At 34.8% G+C, this 13,071-nt stretch overlaps 1 protein-coding gene across 10 annotated transcripts in view; it reads left to right on the top strand.

Moving 5' to 3' along the window:
• The window catches only part of CFAP69 (cilia and flagella associated protein 69), a 53,632-nt gene extending 42,459 nt beyond the window's left edge, over positions 1-11,173 (top strand). For all 10 annotated transcript variants that reach the window (XM_082692312.1, XM_082692315.1, XM_082692319.1 and 7 more), the window contains 8 exons: positions 879-960; positions 4,013-4,205; positions 6,131-6,268; positions 6,820-6,896; positions 8,402-8,599; positions 8,932-9,018; positions 10,319-10,423; positions 10,767-11,173. In XM_082692312.1, the coding sequence (XP_082548438.1) occupies positions 879-960; positions 4,013-4,205; positions 6,131-6,268; positions 6,820-6,896; positions 8,402-8,599; positions 8,932-9,018; positions 10,319-10,423; positions 10,767-10,937 (1,051 nt within the window). In that variant the 3' untranslated portion in view covers positions 10,938-11,173. The remainder of the gene's footprint in view (positions 1-878; positions 961-4,012; positions 4,206-6,130; positions 6,269-6,819; positions 6,897-8,401; positions 8,600-8,931; positions 9,019-10,318; positions 10,424-10,766) is intronic.
• The last annotated feature ends 1,898 nt before the right edge of the window (positions 11,174-13,071 follow it).

Raw genomic sequence — 13,071 nt, 5'->3', positions numbered from 1 at the left:
AAGAATAAAGTACTTAGGAAGAAATGTAACCAAGGAAGTGAAAATCTTACGCACTGAAAACTGTAAAACACTGACAAAAGTAATTAAAGCAGACACAAATAAATCGAAGGACATTCTGTGCTCATGGACTGGAATAATTAATATGGTTTAAATGTCATACTAGCCAAAGTGATGTATAGCTTCATGCAATCCCTATTAAATCCTAAAGATATCTTTTTACAGAAATAGAAAATACAATCCTAAGATTCATATGGAACCACTAATCATTAAGGAAAGGCAAACCAAATCCACAATGAGCTATCATCTTATACCTGATGGAATGGTTATTAACCACCCCACCCCCAGACATGTTTTGGTGAGGAATGTGGAGAAAAGAGAACTCTTGACATTGAGGGAAATGGAAATCGTACAGCCACTATGGAAAACAGTATAGAAGTTCCTCAAAAAATTTAAAAATAGAACCACCATATTATCCAACAATCCCACTTCTGGTTATATATCCAAAAGAATTAGAATCAGAATCTTGAAGAAATAGCTGGACTCCCATGTTCATTGCAGTATTATTCACAATAGGCAAGATATGGAAGCAACCCAAATGTTCATCATGACCTGAGATGAATGGATAAAGAAAAAAATATGGTATATACATGTAATGGAATAGCACTTAGCCTTAAAAAAGAAAAAATCCTATGGTTTATAACATAGATGAACCTGGAAGACACTATGCTAAGTGAAATAAGTCAGTCACAGAAGACTATCTTTTATACATGATTTCTGTTATATGAGGCATCTACAACAGTCCAAAAAAATATGGAAGTAGACAATAGTATATAGACAGTAGAATCCTTGTTAAGTGAATAACTTCCTTTTTATTTAAGGTGCTGTATTTTGGGTTGTTATCCCTTAGAGGATTACTTTCTTGAAAAGGAAGGCATTTTTCTCCTTTTGGACTTATTGGCAGTAAGTATGATTGTTAATAATTGTAAACAAATAAATAGATATGTTTTTATTAACTCTTTCCAAAACTAAGAGCCATAGAACACCATTCTGTAATTAAATGTGCCCCCAAATCATGTTTAAATGTTTGTTTTAAACAAAATCTCACTTGGAGATCCATAATTTGCATTGGCATAATAAAGGCTCTGAAAATTCCTCCTGTATAGAAACCTGTTTACTTAGGTCAGCATGCCCAAACATGTAACAACAGACAATTTGTTTTATGGGATTTTTCCCACCCACCTTTAAAGAAATAGTTTATGAAATGCTAAACAATATCAAAACACATAAGCATAACTTCTAGCTTCTTCTCTTAGTTTTAAAAGTTAAGGGCCACATTAAACAAAGTAGTAAAGATCAGCATTTTTTAGAAGATTTTATTTATTTATTTGAGAGAGAGCAAGAGAGAGCATGAGCTCTCTGGGAGAGAGAGAGGTGGAGATAGGCAGAGAGAGAGGGGGAGAGAGAAGGAGGCTCCCTGCTGAGCAAGAAGCCCAATGTAGGACTCCATCCCAGGACCCTGGGATCATGACCTGAGCCGAAGGCAGCCACTTAACCCACTGAGCCACCCAAGCGCCCCAAGATGAGCATTTTTAAAGAACTGAATAGTTTGTAGGTGATGTGAAGAATCAAGTGTGTTTTAGACCATTTTATAGAATGAGCAGGAATGACTATACTAAGTTTGCCAGGAAAGACAGTTGCCATCTAACACCAAAGAATGGCAAAGACCCTCAATTATCCTCAAAGTAATTCCCTACTGGCCTCAATTCCAAGTAGGTTCACGTCAAGATGATATGAGAGTAAAAGTATAATTTGGTTTCAATAAAACTTAAAGAGATATTCCCACGTAGAGTTCTACCTATGTCCCTGCCTTGATCGCCACCATTCACAATTTTATTAACAGAATAACAGACCATGGGGCACCTGGGTGGCTCAGCTGGTTAAGTATCTGCCTTTGGCTCAGGTCATGATCCCAGAGTCTTGGGATGGAGCCCCACATTGGGCTCCCTGCTCAGTGGGAGCCTGCTTCTCCCTCTGCCTGCCGCTCCCTCTGCTTATGCTCTCTTCTTTCTCAAATAAATAAATACAATATTAAAAAAGAAAAAAAAAAAACAGAATAACAAACCTACTTGGATTTAGCAAAGGTACTAAAATTATTTGTGTCCCTTCATCTCTCTTAAAGAAAATTAGCTGGCATTACATACAGGAAAGCAAACTCATTAGATATAAAACATTACAAAAAATAAATAAAAATAATAATAACCCATTTTGATAAACAGGAGTGAGTCATAACCAGAAGCCCTTGGATTGTACATAAAATTGGACATAATACAGAAATATATATGTGTGGCTTTACTAAATGATCTATAGCTCACCATGTTACTCTAATGAGAGATCAAGCATGCCCAGAGGTGCTTGGTGATGTGTCAGGGGATTCTCAAAGTCACAGAATTAATTTGGCACATCTTCCTAGAATCTTGTTTTTAGTTGAAGACTAGGAAATGGGGAGTTATATTAGACATGTATATACTAAATAATGAAATTCTATGTGAATATTGAAGGTTATATAATAGACTTCAAAGACATTTCTCACTGTGTTCACTCTCCTTCACCACTAGGGTTTCTCTGATGGAAAGGCATGAAGAAGACTGGTAGGAGAAGCCATATAGCGCAGTGGTTATGATCATAGGCTGCAATCAGTCTGACTGAGGCCTCCAATACTTGTTAGCTGTGTAACTTGGACACGTATTTAATAACATCTCTGTTACATGTTTCTTCATCTATCTAACAGAGATAACAATAGTATCTATCCCATGCTCTGTGGGAGAATTATATGAGTTATTATGTGTGCATGTGCACATATGCACATATAGATATACACACATACACTTACATATAGTATTTGGAATAGTTCCTGACACATATTTTTGCCATGTAAGTGTTTTCTATTTTTAATGAATATAAATATTAGATTGTGCTTAATGTGATTTAAACCAATCAAGTTAATTACAGATTACAAATATTCTTTAATGAAGTTTTTTTTATCAACTCCAACCCTTGAAATTTGCCTCCTTCTCCGGAAAGTGAGGTATAGGAATAAAGAACCCAACTGAGGGCTCTGTTTAATACAATCTGCTAAAATATTTATTCAGTATGCAATGATAATAATTGCTAATAATGTTAAATATTATTTAGAGCTTTCTATATGCCAGGCAGTCTTGTGTAATTCATGACAATAACTCTCTAAAGCAGGTAATAATATCCTTCATTTTAAAATAGAGGAAACTGATAATGTTTGCTTAAATAACAGATTACATGTTTCCTGTGCTATATTCTGTTATCGATATACTATGAGTTAATCAACAAAAACTATTTCAGACACAAATTATTCCTGTGTGGAGACTATTACTCTGGATGGACTTTTCTATACGTAAATTTTGGTTTGCTGAAAGCTAGTAGCAAAACAAGGGAAATATGCTTAATAATTTTTCTTAAATGCTTACTTTGCAAAATACAAAATTAAATCTCAAGTGGTTGATTTTCATATGTGACTGCCACTTGCAGTTACCATCAGTTATTTTCTTAGTCACAACAAGATTATAGTTAATATGAGTCTTTACAAACCTTAATAAAGCATATAAATTGGAAAGATCCTATAATTAGAGTGAACAATGTCTGGTACTGTTTGCCTTGCTCCACTTAAAATGAACATGTTCACTTACTTTTACAGTATCTCTTTTTCTGGACCTAACCAAATCAATTGCTTTTTTGGTCATGACATATATTTATGACTACCTCAGAATTATATTGAGTCTTTTTATTTTTTCTAATTCTTAAACATATTTTCAACAGGAGATTGTCCAGTCGTACTTAAGTAGAGTGTGAATTTTTTAAGGCCATAATTTAGAAGAAAGTTACTGGTTAATACAAGTGTTTCTTGGGGGTTTTTTATTTCGAAAGTAATAATTCTTAAAATTTATTATATCTCTTTTCCTTTTCCATTTCCATGCAAAAGTTGAACCAAAAAAAATTCTGTAATCTAATACTTGGAATAATGGTTGAATTTTGTGATAATCCCAAAACCACGGCTCATGTCAATGCTTGGCGAGGGAAGAAGGACCAGACAGCTGCTAGTCTTTTAATTAAATTGTGGAGAAAGGAAGAAAAAGAACTGGGAGTAAAACGTGATAAACATGGGATGATCATTGGTAAGTGTATTTATAACTGTCAGTAGTAGCAATTAGATGCATATTTTAATTGAGATATAATTGACATATAACTTGCACTAGTTTTAGGTGTACAACATAATGATTTGATATATGTACATATTACAAAGTGATTACCATAATAAATTTAGTTAACATCCATCACTACACATAGTTACAATTTTTTGTTGTGATCTGACTTTTAAAATCTACTTTCTTAGCAATTTTCAAATATACAATAAAGTATTTGTTAACTGTAGTCACCACCCTGTTCATTACATCCTAGGAGTTATTCATTGTTTACCCATATTTTTAAAAAGAGATCTTTAAAAAATTTTAGGGAAGTATGAGGACTTCCACCTCTTTGTTTAAAGTTCTTTTCACAAGAGTTTGTAGAACTTGCTATCAAATTCTGAATGAGGGGTGCCTGAGTGGCTCAGTGGGTTAAAGCCTCTGCTTTCAGCTCAGGTCATGATCTCAGGGTCCTCGGATCAAGCCCCGCATAGGGCTCTCTGCTCGGTGGAGAGCCTGCTTCCCCTCTCTCTCTCTGTCTGCCTCTCTGCCTACTTGTGATCTCTGTCTGTCAAATAAATAAAATCTTTAAAAAAAAAAAATTCTGAATGAATGGAAGAAAAGTAAGTAAATTAGTAGCAGGTTCATATTTTTATAGAATATTTTCAGGAAGTGATGTTTGATTATATCATTCAACTCAAAACAAAACAAAAACAAAAATAAAAAAACCCAACATCATGTCCTAAAGAGTTCCTTTGAGTACTTGCTTTTACAAATAGATTCAGTAACATTTCATTTACCAATTAAATTTGGGATGTAAATGGAGAGCCTGAAAACAATTTTTATAGCATTTTGTACATTTCTGTTGATTCATATTCATGAAGCAAGTTTACTTTTTATATAAAAGAAATTGTTTTCTTTCTTTTTTTTTAAGATTTTATTTATTTATTTGAGAGAGAGAACAGGGGAGAGAGAGAGAGAGAGCACAAGCAGGTGGAGGAGTATAGGGAGAGGGAGAAACAGACTTACTGCTGAGCAGGGAACCCGATGCAGGGCTGGATCCCAGGACCCGGGGATCATGACCTGAGCCAAAGGCAGATGCTTGACCAACTGAGCGACCCAAGCACCCTAGAAGAAATTGTTTTCTAAATAAAAATAAATCAAATGTTGATAAATTTTAATTATCAGCAATCTACAATGCTAGGGTACATTTTCTAAGCCTCAAATTTCTTTTCATCTAAACTGTTAATATTGTTAATTTTTTTTTAAAGATTTTATTTATTTATTTGACAGAGAGATATCACGAGTAGGCAGAGAGGCAGGCAGAGAGAGAGAGAGGAGGAAGCAGGCTCCTGCTGAGCAGAGAGCCTGATGCAGGACTCGATCCCAGGACCCCGAGATCATGACCTGAGCTGAAGGCAGCGGCTTAACCCACTGAGCCACCCAGGTGCCCAATATTGTTAATTTTTAATGAAAATACTTGCCCTTTAACTTCTGATGATTTCTATTTCAACCAATTTTTATTATTTCTGAGTTTTGATCTGTAACATCATAAAATTGTTTTCATATTTATAGCATAATATATAGAACCCAAAAGTGAAGGAGATTACATTTTTGTTAAACTGACATTATTCAATTTCTGGATCTCAAAATTAGAAAAGTTATTTACATAAGAGTTTCACTTTTTAAAAAGTTATTTTGTGAAATTTATGTATTTTATGTATAATTAAAAAGTTTTGCCATAGAATGAGGAATAACTGACTGCTAATGCTTTCAAAAGAATAACCATATACCGTGCACTATTTTATTTAGTTATAAGATGTTTATATATCTTATGTCTGGACGAAAATTTCAAATTGAGATATTTACTAATGTTTCTATCTGTCCTTTCTGTTTTCATGATATGCATTGATTAGATACAAAGAAACCTCTATTTACCAGTTTCCAAGAAGAGCAAAAAATCATGCCATTGCCTGCAAACTGCCCAACTCTTGCAGTTATGGATATTGCTGAGAATATCAGAGCAAAAATTTATGCTGTGCTGGGCAAACTGGGTAAGAAGCTACTTGTCAAATTCTCAAGAGCCTCTGTTTTACTCAGTTTGCAAAGTGATTTTGCTTTGGAGTCTATTTTCAAACATGATGATCAAAATCCTTTTATACAGACAAGTGCATGTTCCATTGTTACCCAATGCCCATGGTACACCTTTATCAATTACACTTGATCTTAGCCAAAAGGCTGAGAAGCGATGACCCTTTATTAGTTAAAATCAGAATCTCTGAGTGTGGGGCCCAGGCATCAGCATCTTTCAAAGCTCCCCAGGCAGTTCCAGGATTAAAGGTGATTAGTTTAGATGATTAGGCTTAAACATTTGAATTGCAAAATACCTCAGTTTTTAAAATCCTTGCTGCCTTTTTTTTTTTCCTTGCTTCCCCTTAAGGAAAATGTTGTCAAACACTCTTCAGCAAGCCAGAAGCTCACAGAACTAACTTTCATAATCAAGATGAAATAAAAATTGTTGGCATTAGTTTTTATAGAATAGATACAAACCTTTTGGAATCACTTGCTTTGTTACAGTAATTCTTTCTTTATAAACTTTGTTTAGATTTTGAAAATTTACCTGGCCTATCTGCTGAAGATTTTGTCACTCTTTGTATCATACACAGATACCTTGACTTTAAAGTGAGTACCTTCTTAATAATCTTATTAAACTCTAACATAACAAAAAAAATCAATTGGGAAATAAAAGATTTATTCATAGTTGTAAGCAATCATCTGTGTACTGTATAGTTTTTATTTCCCATTTTTTTAAAATATTTTATTTATTTACTTGACAGAGATCACAAGTAGGCAGAGAGGCAGAGAGAGGAGGAAGCAGGCTCCCCGCAGAGCAGAGAGCCCGATGTGGGACTCGATCCCAGGACCCTGGGATCATGACCTGAGCCGAAAGCAGAGGCTTTAACCCACTGAGCCACCTAGGTGCCCCTTTATTTCCCATTTTGCATTTGGTACTAGTAGTTCAAGAAACCTATAGTTGATTGGTATTTTCCATAGGATATGATTTCATCCAACTATTAGTTTATAAAAGAAGAGGGATGTTAGTGACAGAGCTATTCAGAAGCTTACTGGAATTTTTAAAATATAATTTCTTCTCTTTAGAGAGCATTAGGAATTATAGTTAAGTGAATCATTCCTTATTAACATAAATTATTAATATTTATTAAAATTATTTTATCTTTAGTTTACATGATGATCAAATATCAGGTAAAGGATATGAGGTTTCTCACCCTGTTGGTTATATTTTTATTGGCAAATAAATACTTTTGTAGTATTTTGAAGCAAAGTCTTTTTTAGTATTTTCTCCTCTACTAATATTAGTACTATGTATTTGAATGTTATAAATGATTAGGTCTCTATTTTCAAATGAAAAAAAAGCTCACTTTCATCCCAATCCTGGATATATAAATTTTTCTATAAATATAAGCATACTCAAGCACATTAAATTCACAAACAACCTAGAATATGAGATGGACCTGTCAGTATGATGAAACCATGGAGTTAAGAGCTTGAGATTCAGTTACTGTCTGAGCTAGAAGGTAAGGGGCAGAGGACAGGACTCTGGAGCTCCAGTTATCCCCATGTTAATGGCCCTACAAGTTCAGCTTGACCTAGCTTTGATTTATTTATTTATTTATTTATTTTAAAAGCATTGCTATTCTTTTTTTCTGTTTTAAACTCCCATCCAATGTGGGGCTTGAACTCATGACCCCAAGATCAAGAGTCATATGCTATATGGACTGAGCCATCCAGGCCTCCCTTGACCTAGCTATTAATACAGGGCTTTTGGGAGGAAGACATCAGTAGTTCAAAAGGATAAGACCATAGCAGCAGTTTCTTGCAGCTGTGAAAACAGTGCGACTATAAAACAGGGCAGTGAAAATTGTAGTGAATTAGACTTAGGTAGTGGAGCCTCATCCACGAGTACCTTATCATTGTAAAACATGGTAACTCAACTGTAACTTGTGCCCCAAATAATTCCCAATGCACTTATTCACAAGTAGGAAGATGGGAAAGGTGGTTCAGTAAGTGTTAACTTTGGAACAACCACAAATAAAGGATTACCCAAAATTATATCATTTATTTGTGGTTAAATTAACTTTTTTTAACCTTAAACTTTGTTATAACAGATTGGAGAAATATGGAATGAAATATGTGAAGAAATAAAATTAGAAAAGTTAAGACCAGTCAATACAGATAAAAAAATTTTGGAAGCTATTACAACAGCATCAGAAAATATTGGAAAGATGGTTGCTTCTCTTCAAAGTGAGATGATTGAAAGCCAAGCACACCAAGATGTGCAAAATGAACAAAAAGTATATACAAAAGTAAGTCACATATACCATTAAGGTAGGAAATAATAATTTCAATAAATTAGTTTACCATTGGATATATTTGTCTTACCTGTGAATGTTTCAGCACATGGAGTTATTTTGTAGTTTTTCGTATTTTCATTACAACAGTTTTACATTACATATCATGGAAGGCAGTTCAAATGTTAACCACATAATGAAGGAAGGATTTTACTCTAATCGTTTACCTAGTCAGCCCTAAAATTTACATTGCCAAAATCTAGGTCTTCCTTCAAAATAAGGGCTTTAAAAAGCCCTTGGTATCGTTTCATAGAAGCTAGAACTCTTAATTATCTTTCTCATTTCAGATACAAGCCACACACAAACAAAGAGAATTGGCTAATAAATCATGGGAAAATTTCTTGGCCAGAACATCAAATGCTAAAACTTTAAAGGTAGGATTTTTAAAATATTGTGATATCCACAACAAATAGCCAATTCTGATAGGCAGACTTTTTCAGAAATAAATATTCATTCTTTTGCCTTTTCTGTTGACCTGTCTATAGAATACCAACATTGTTAGATCCTCATATGCTGTAAGATGATAACTATGCATTTTCGTAGTTTCAGAGAATGCTACTTTGAGATTTTTTTTTTGCTCTAGCAGTGGGAAGCAAGGGTGGTGTTCCTGGCTTGCATAAAGGAGATGATCGTTAGCCAGGAATAAGCGGGAGAAATATGCTCCTACTTTCCACTTTATATCATTGATCATTTCTCTACGAAGCAGAGTGAAGAACACTGTCTGTGTTACCCTCTCCCCCAAGGGTATTTCCCCTCCATGACCACCAAAAGAAACATGATATTAACAATTAAATGAGAACTGGGGAAAAGCATCCCTTTGGGAAAAGATGATAAATTGCTTTAGGAATAAGCTGGAAACTAATGTAAAAATTATATAATGTTGATTGTTCACTTAAAATATGTGAGAAGCACCATTTATTTCCAAAACCTCATTGCTTTCCCCCACTTCTTCCACTAATACTTTGGATATGTTTTTATGTAATGTTACAGTTCTTTGGCTAGATATGAAACTGCTAAATGTTAAATTAGTCTATGAAAACACTGAAACCACATTAAGGTAGCAAAACTAAAGTAAAGAACAAAAGCTCACTCGAAGTACTGTGTCTCCCCCTTCTCACTAAAAATTCTTCCCAACTCTACTTATGAAATATTCTTTCTTTTAAGGAGTAATTAATGAAAATCAGCCATTCCATGCAGATTATTTGTTATCTCAAATTTCACCTGCTCTAGTGCCTCAGCTACTGAGTTTGAACAAAAGTGCAACAAATTATCCAATTTATATTACTCTGAAATAGTTAAGTGTTCTGAATTAGTATTTATGCAAAATATTTTGAAAATATGTATCACCTGAGGTAAATTTAGGAGTTTATTAAATTATGTGCTAAAATGAGATTTCCAGAAGACCTGCTTTATTCCTTGGTCATTTATGACTGATAACTGGAACTCTCAGTAATTTTCTCGAGTGACTGGTGTCTTCTGCAATGTATAGAAGATGCAACTTACTAATAACTATCTTATTAGTCTAAGTGAGTAAGTACAGGTTCCACTGCTACTCAATAAATGGTTCAAGTAGAAATCAGGCACAATTAAATGTACTTCACATACTTCACTGCAAGTATGATAATGTTTTAGTAGCAATTAATATTACTTTCTTTCTAATTTAAAAATCTTCAGAAAGCAAAAAGACTTCAGGAAAAAGCTATAGAATCCTCTAGATACAGTAAGCCTCCACCAAATGCAATATTTCACAGGACAGATATTAAAGGCCTTAACACAACGGTAAGTTTTTTTGTTGTTGTTTTTGTTTGTTTGTTTTGCTTCATAATTTTTCTTAGTGGTACTGTATTTAGTCTTCATAGGATGTTAGTTGTATGGGGGTTTTTCCTCATATTTTTTTTCTTTTCTTTTTTTTTGGTCAAATTTCACACAGTTAAGGCATATTTATCTCCAAGATAAATTCACTGTTGCCCAGTACTGGTTTAGACTCCATCAGCCCTGCAGGATTCCCAGGAAACAACTACAAATTTGTATCTTTTCTAGAATCAGTGGAAGTATGAATGGGTTTTTCTCTTATTGAAAAATTTTGTAAATGAACTCTTACCTATACCTTTTACTTTGTCAGGTGCCTTCTGGTCGGGTAGTAACAGTGGAAAGCACTCCTGCCCGATTACTGGGAGGACCTCTGGCTGATACAGATATTGCTCTTAAAAAACTCCCTATTCGAGGAGGAGCCCTGCAAAAGGTGAAAGCAGTGAAAACTGTGAATGAGTCAAAGAAGAGTGTTCCTACATAAAATAATCTATGGAGATTTTGAAATAAAGTTTGCTTATAGTTTTTTAGTTGAATATATCTTTATAAACATAAAGCAAATATTTTAGTAAAATACTATGAAAAAATAAAAGTTAAGTACATATAATTTATTTGTATTGAAAATATCTACATATAGCACCAGAAGAGTTGTCATCAATTTCTTTGGAAAGATCACTAATTCTCTTTACTGAAATTATAAAATATATTGTGTCAGTTAAACTCCTTTGGTTGCATGTGAACTACTTCATCTGGTTTAAGCCAATAAAAACTTTTCCAGGCTCTGTAGCTACCAAATCTAGGAGTAATTAAGACTGCAGGCATTGTTGGATCTAGGACTGAAACTCTGTAAGATCTTCTCCTTACCTAGCAGTTCTCCCAAGTCGATACCCAGTAGAGAAGAATACATGCCAGTTTTTCAATAGTCTCTGCATCTGCCTCTGCCTCTTGGGACCCTTGATTGGCCACATGCCCACTCCTGAGCCATTTGCCATGATTTTGGCCAGATCTGAGTACCGCCTACTCCCAGAGCCAGAAGTAGGCCAACCCCAACCAAAATATATGGATGGAGTAGGGAATCAGGATATTTATATATGTATATATAAATACTGGGCAGCAAAAACATTTGCAACAAATTTGTTGGTCAAAGTAAAGTAAGTTGGCTCTGTTATAAAAAGTAAATGTGAGTCGTGAGCTAAACAGCAAAAATTTTAAAAATATACAAAACAAATTCTAATGCTACTTTTCTTCTTTAATGGGAAAGGGAAGGGGAGAGTGAAGAAATATCTTCCCTCCTTTGGTGGTGAAGGTATTTTGCCAAAAAATAGGAGATAGATGCCTTAATGCTGGATATAGAGCAGAATGTCCCTTTATGGCATTAAGAGATTTCCATGGCCTGTCTCCATTCCCATGTCAACCCCACCCAGGAAGCCACAAAGTTAAGTTCACGTCCAAGACTGGGAGAGACAAGAACCTGGTTTCTTAAATAGGGAAATATACTGGAATCTGAGTCTAGATTCTAGGCCCATAGGCACACTCAGCAGTGTCCTGGTAAATCTGTAACAATCAGCTCTTCAAGGGGAACAGGCCCTCATTTGTAGTGTTTGCCATTTGGATGGTGTAAATAATAGTCCCACTGTGACCAATTACAAGCTACCAACATGATGCTACCAAATGCAAAGTTGGGAAAACATGCATCAAATCCACTTATAAATAAGAGAGGGCTCTATTATCTCCTTCGGGCCCGCCTTCTCCTACTTCCTCCTTCATCCTCCTCTTCTTCCCCCAACTCACATTCATTCAGTAATTTTCCATTGTCTCCATCTGTGAAGTTAGTGGAATCTGTAGTGAAGGGAGAAACTGCCAACTGTTGCTCATGTTCTAATTAGAATGAGTTGACAGTACACCATTAGCCAGCAGCTTCTCATCCTGGCCCAGCTGCCCATTCTCTTTGTGGCTTGCATTAGTTGATAATGTACATCAGCTTATCAGGGAGCTTTGCCTCTCCTGAATCCTTTTCTCTATTATCACCACCAACAAGATAATAGAAGGCATAAATTGTTCATCCTCTTCATAGGAAGCCCTAAGTGTTCACAGGAAGCACAAAGATTCCATCAAAGAGTAGTTCTTGGGACAAGAATGGGCATGGATAGGAATGTGCAATGATGATATGACCATATGAAAATCACCAGATATACCTCAAGTATATCAGATACAGAATCAAGATGAAGTGTCCATGGCTAAGAACAGTAATCTATGCCTCATATCGTAGACTAACAAGCTCCTTTCTCAGATGCTAAGCTCCCTAATGACAAGGTAGAAACCACATTTCATTCATCATCGAAACTAACATATCAGTAAATAAATTATTAAATGAGTATGTTGGTGGCCTCAGCTCCTGGCAGCCTTTCCCTTGAGCTCTGCAAGTAGAACAGTCCTGAGCTATTATAGTAAAATACTATACAGGTAAGGCTAAACACAACTTATTAAAGTAATTCAAATGTATTTACTCTGTAACAGTGATATACTTCCCCTAAAATGATGAGACATAAATACTATTACATTAACCAATACTATTACATAACCAATGTGTAGAAATGGAATTGATATTACTTGGTTGA

Source organism: Mustela nivalis (assembly GCF_964662115.1).
Source record: "Mustela nivalis genome assembly, chromosome: 12".
Lineage (NCBI taxonomy): Eukaryota > Metazoa > Chordata > Mammalia > Carnivora > Mustelidae > Mustela > Mustela nivalis.
This window is presented reverse-complemented; position numbering and strand designations above follow the sequence as displayed.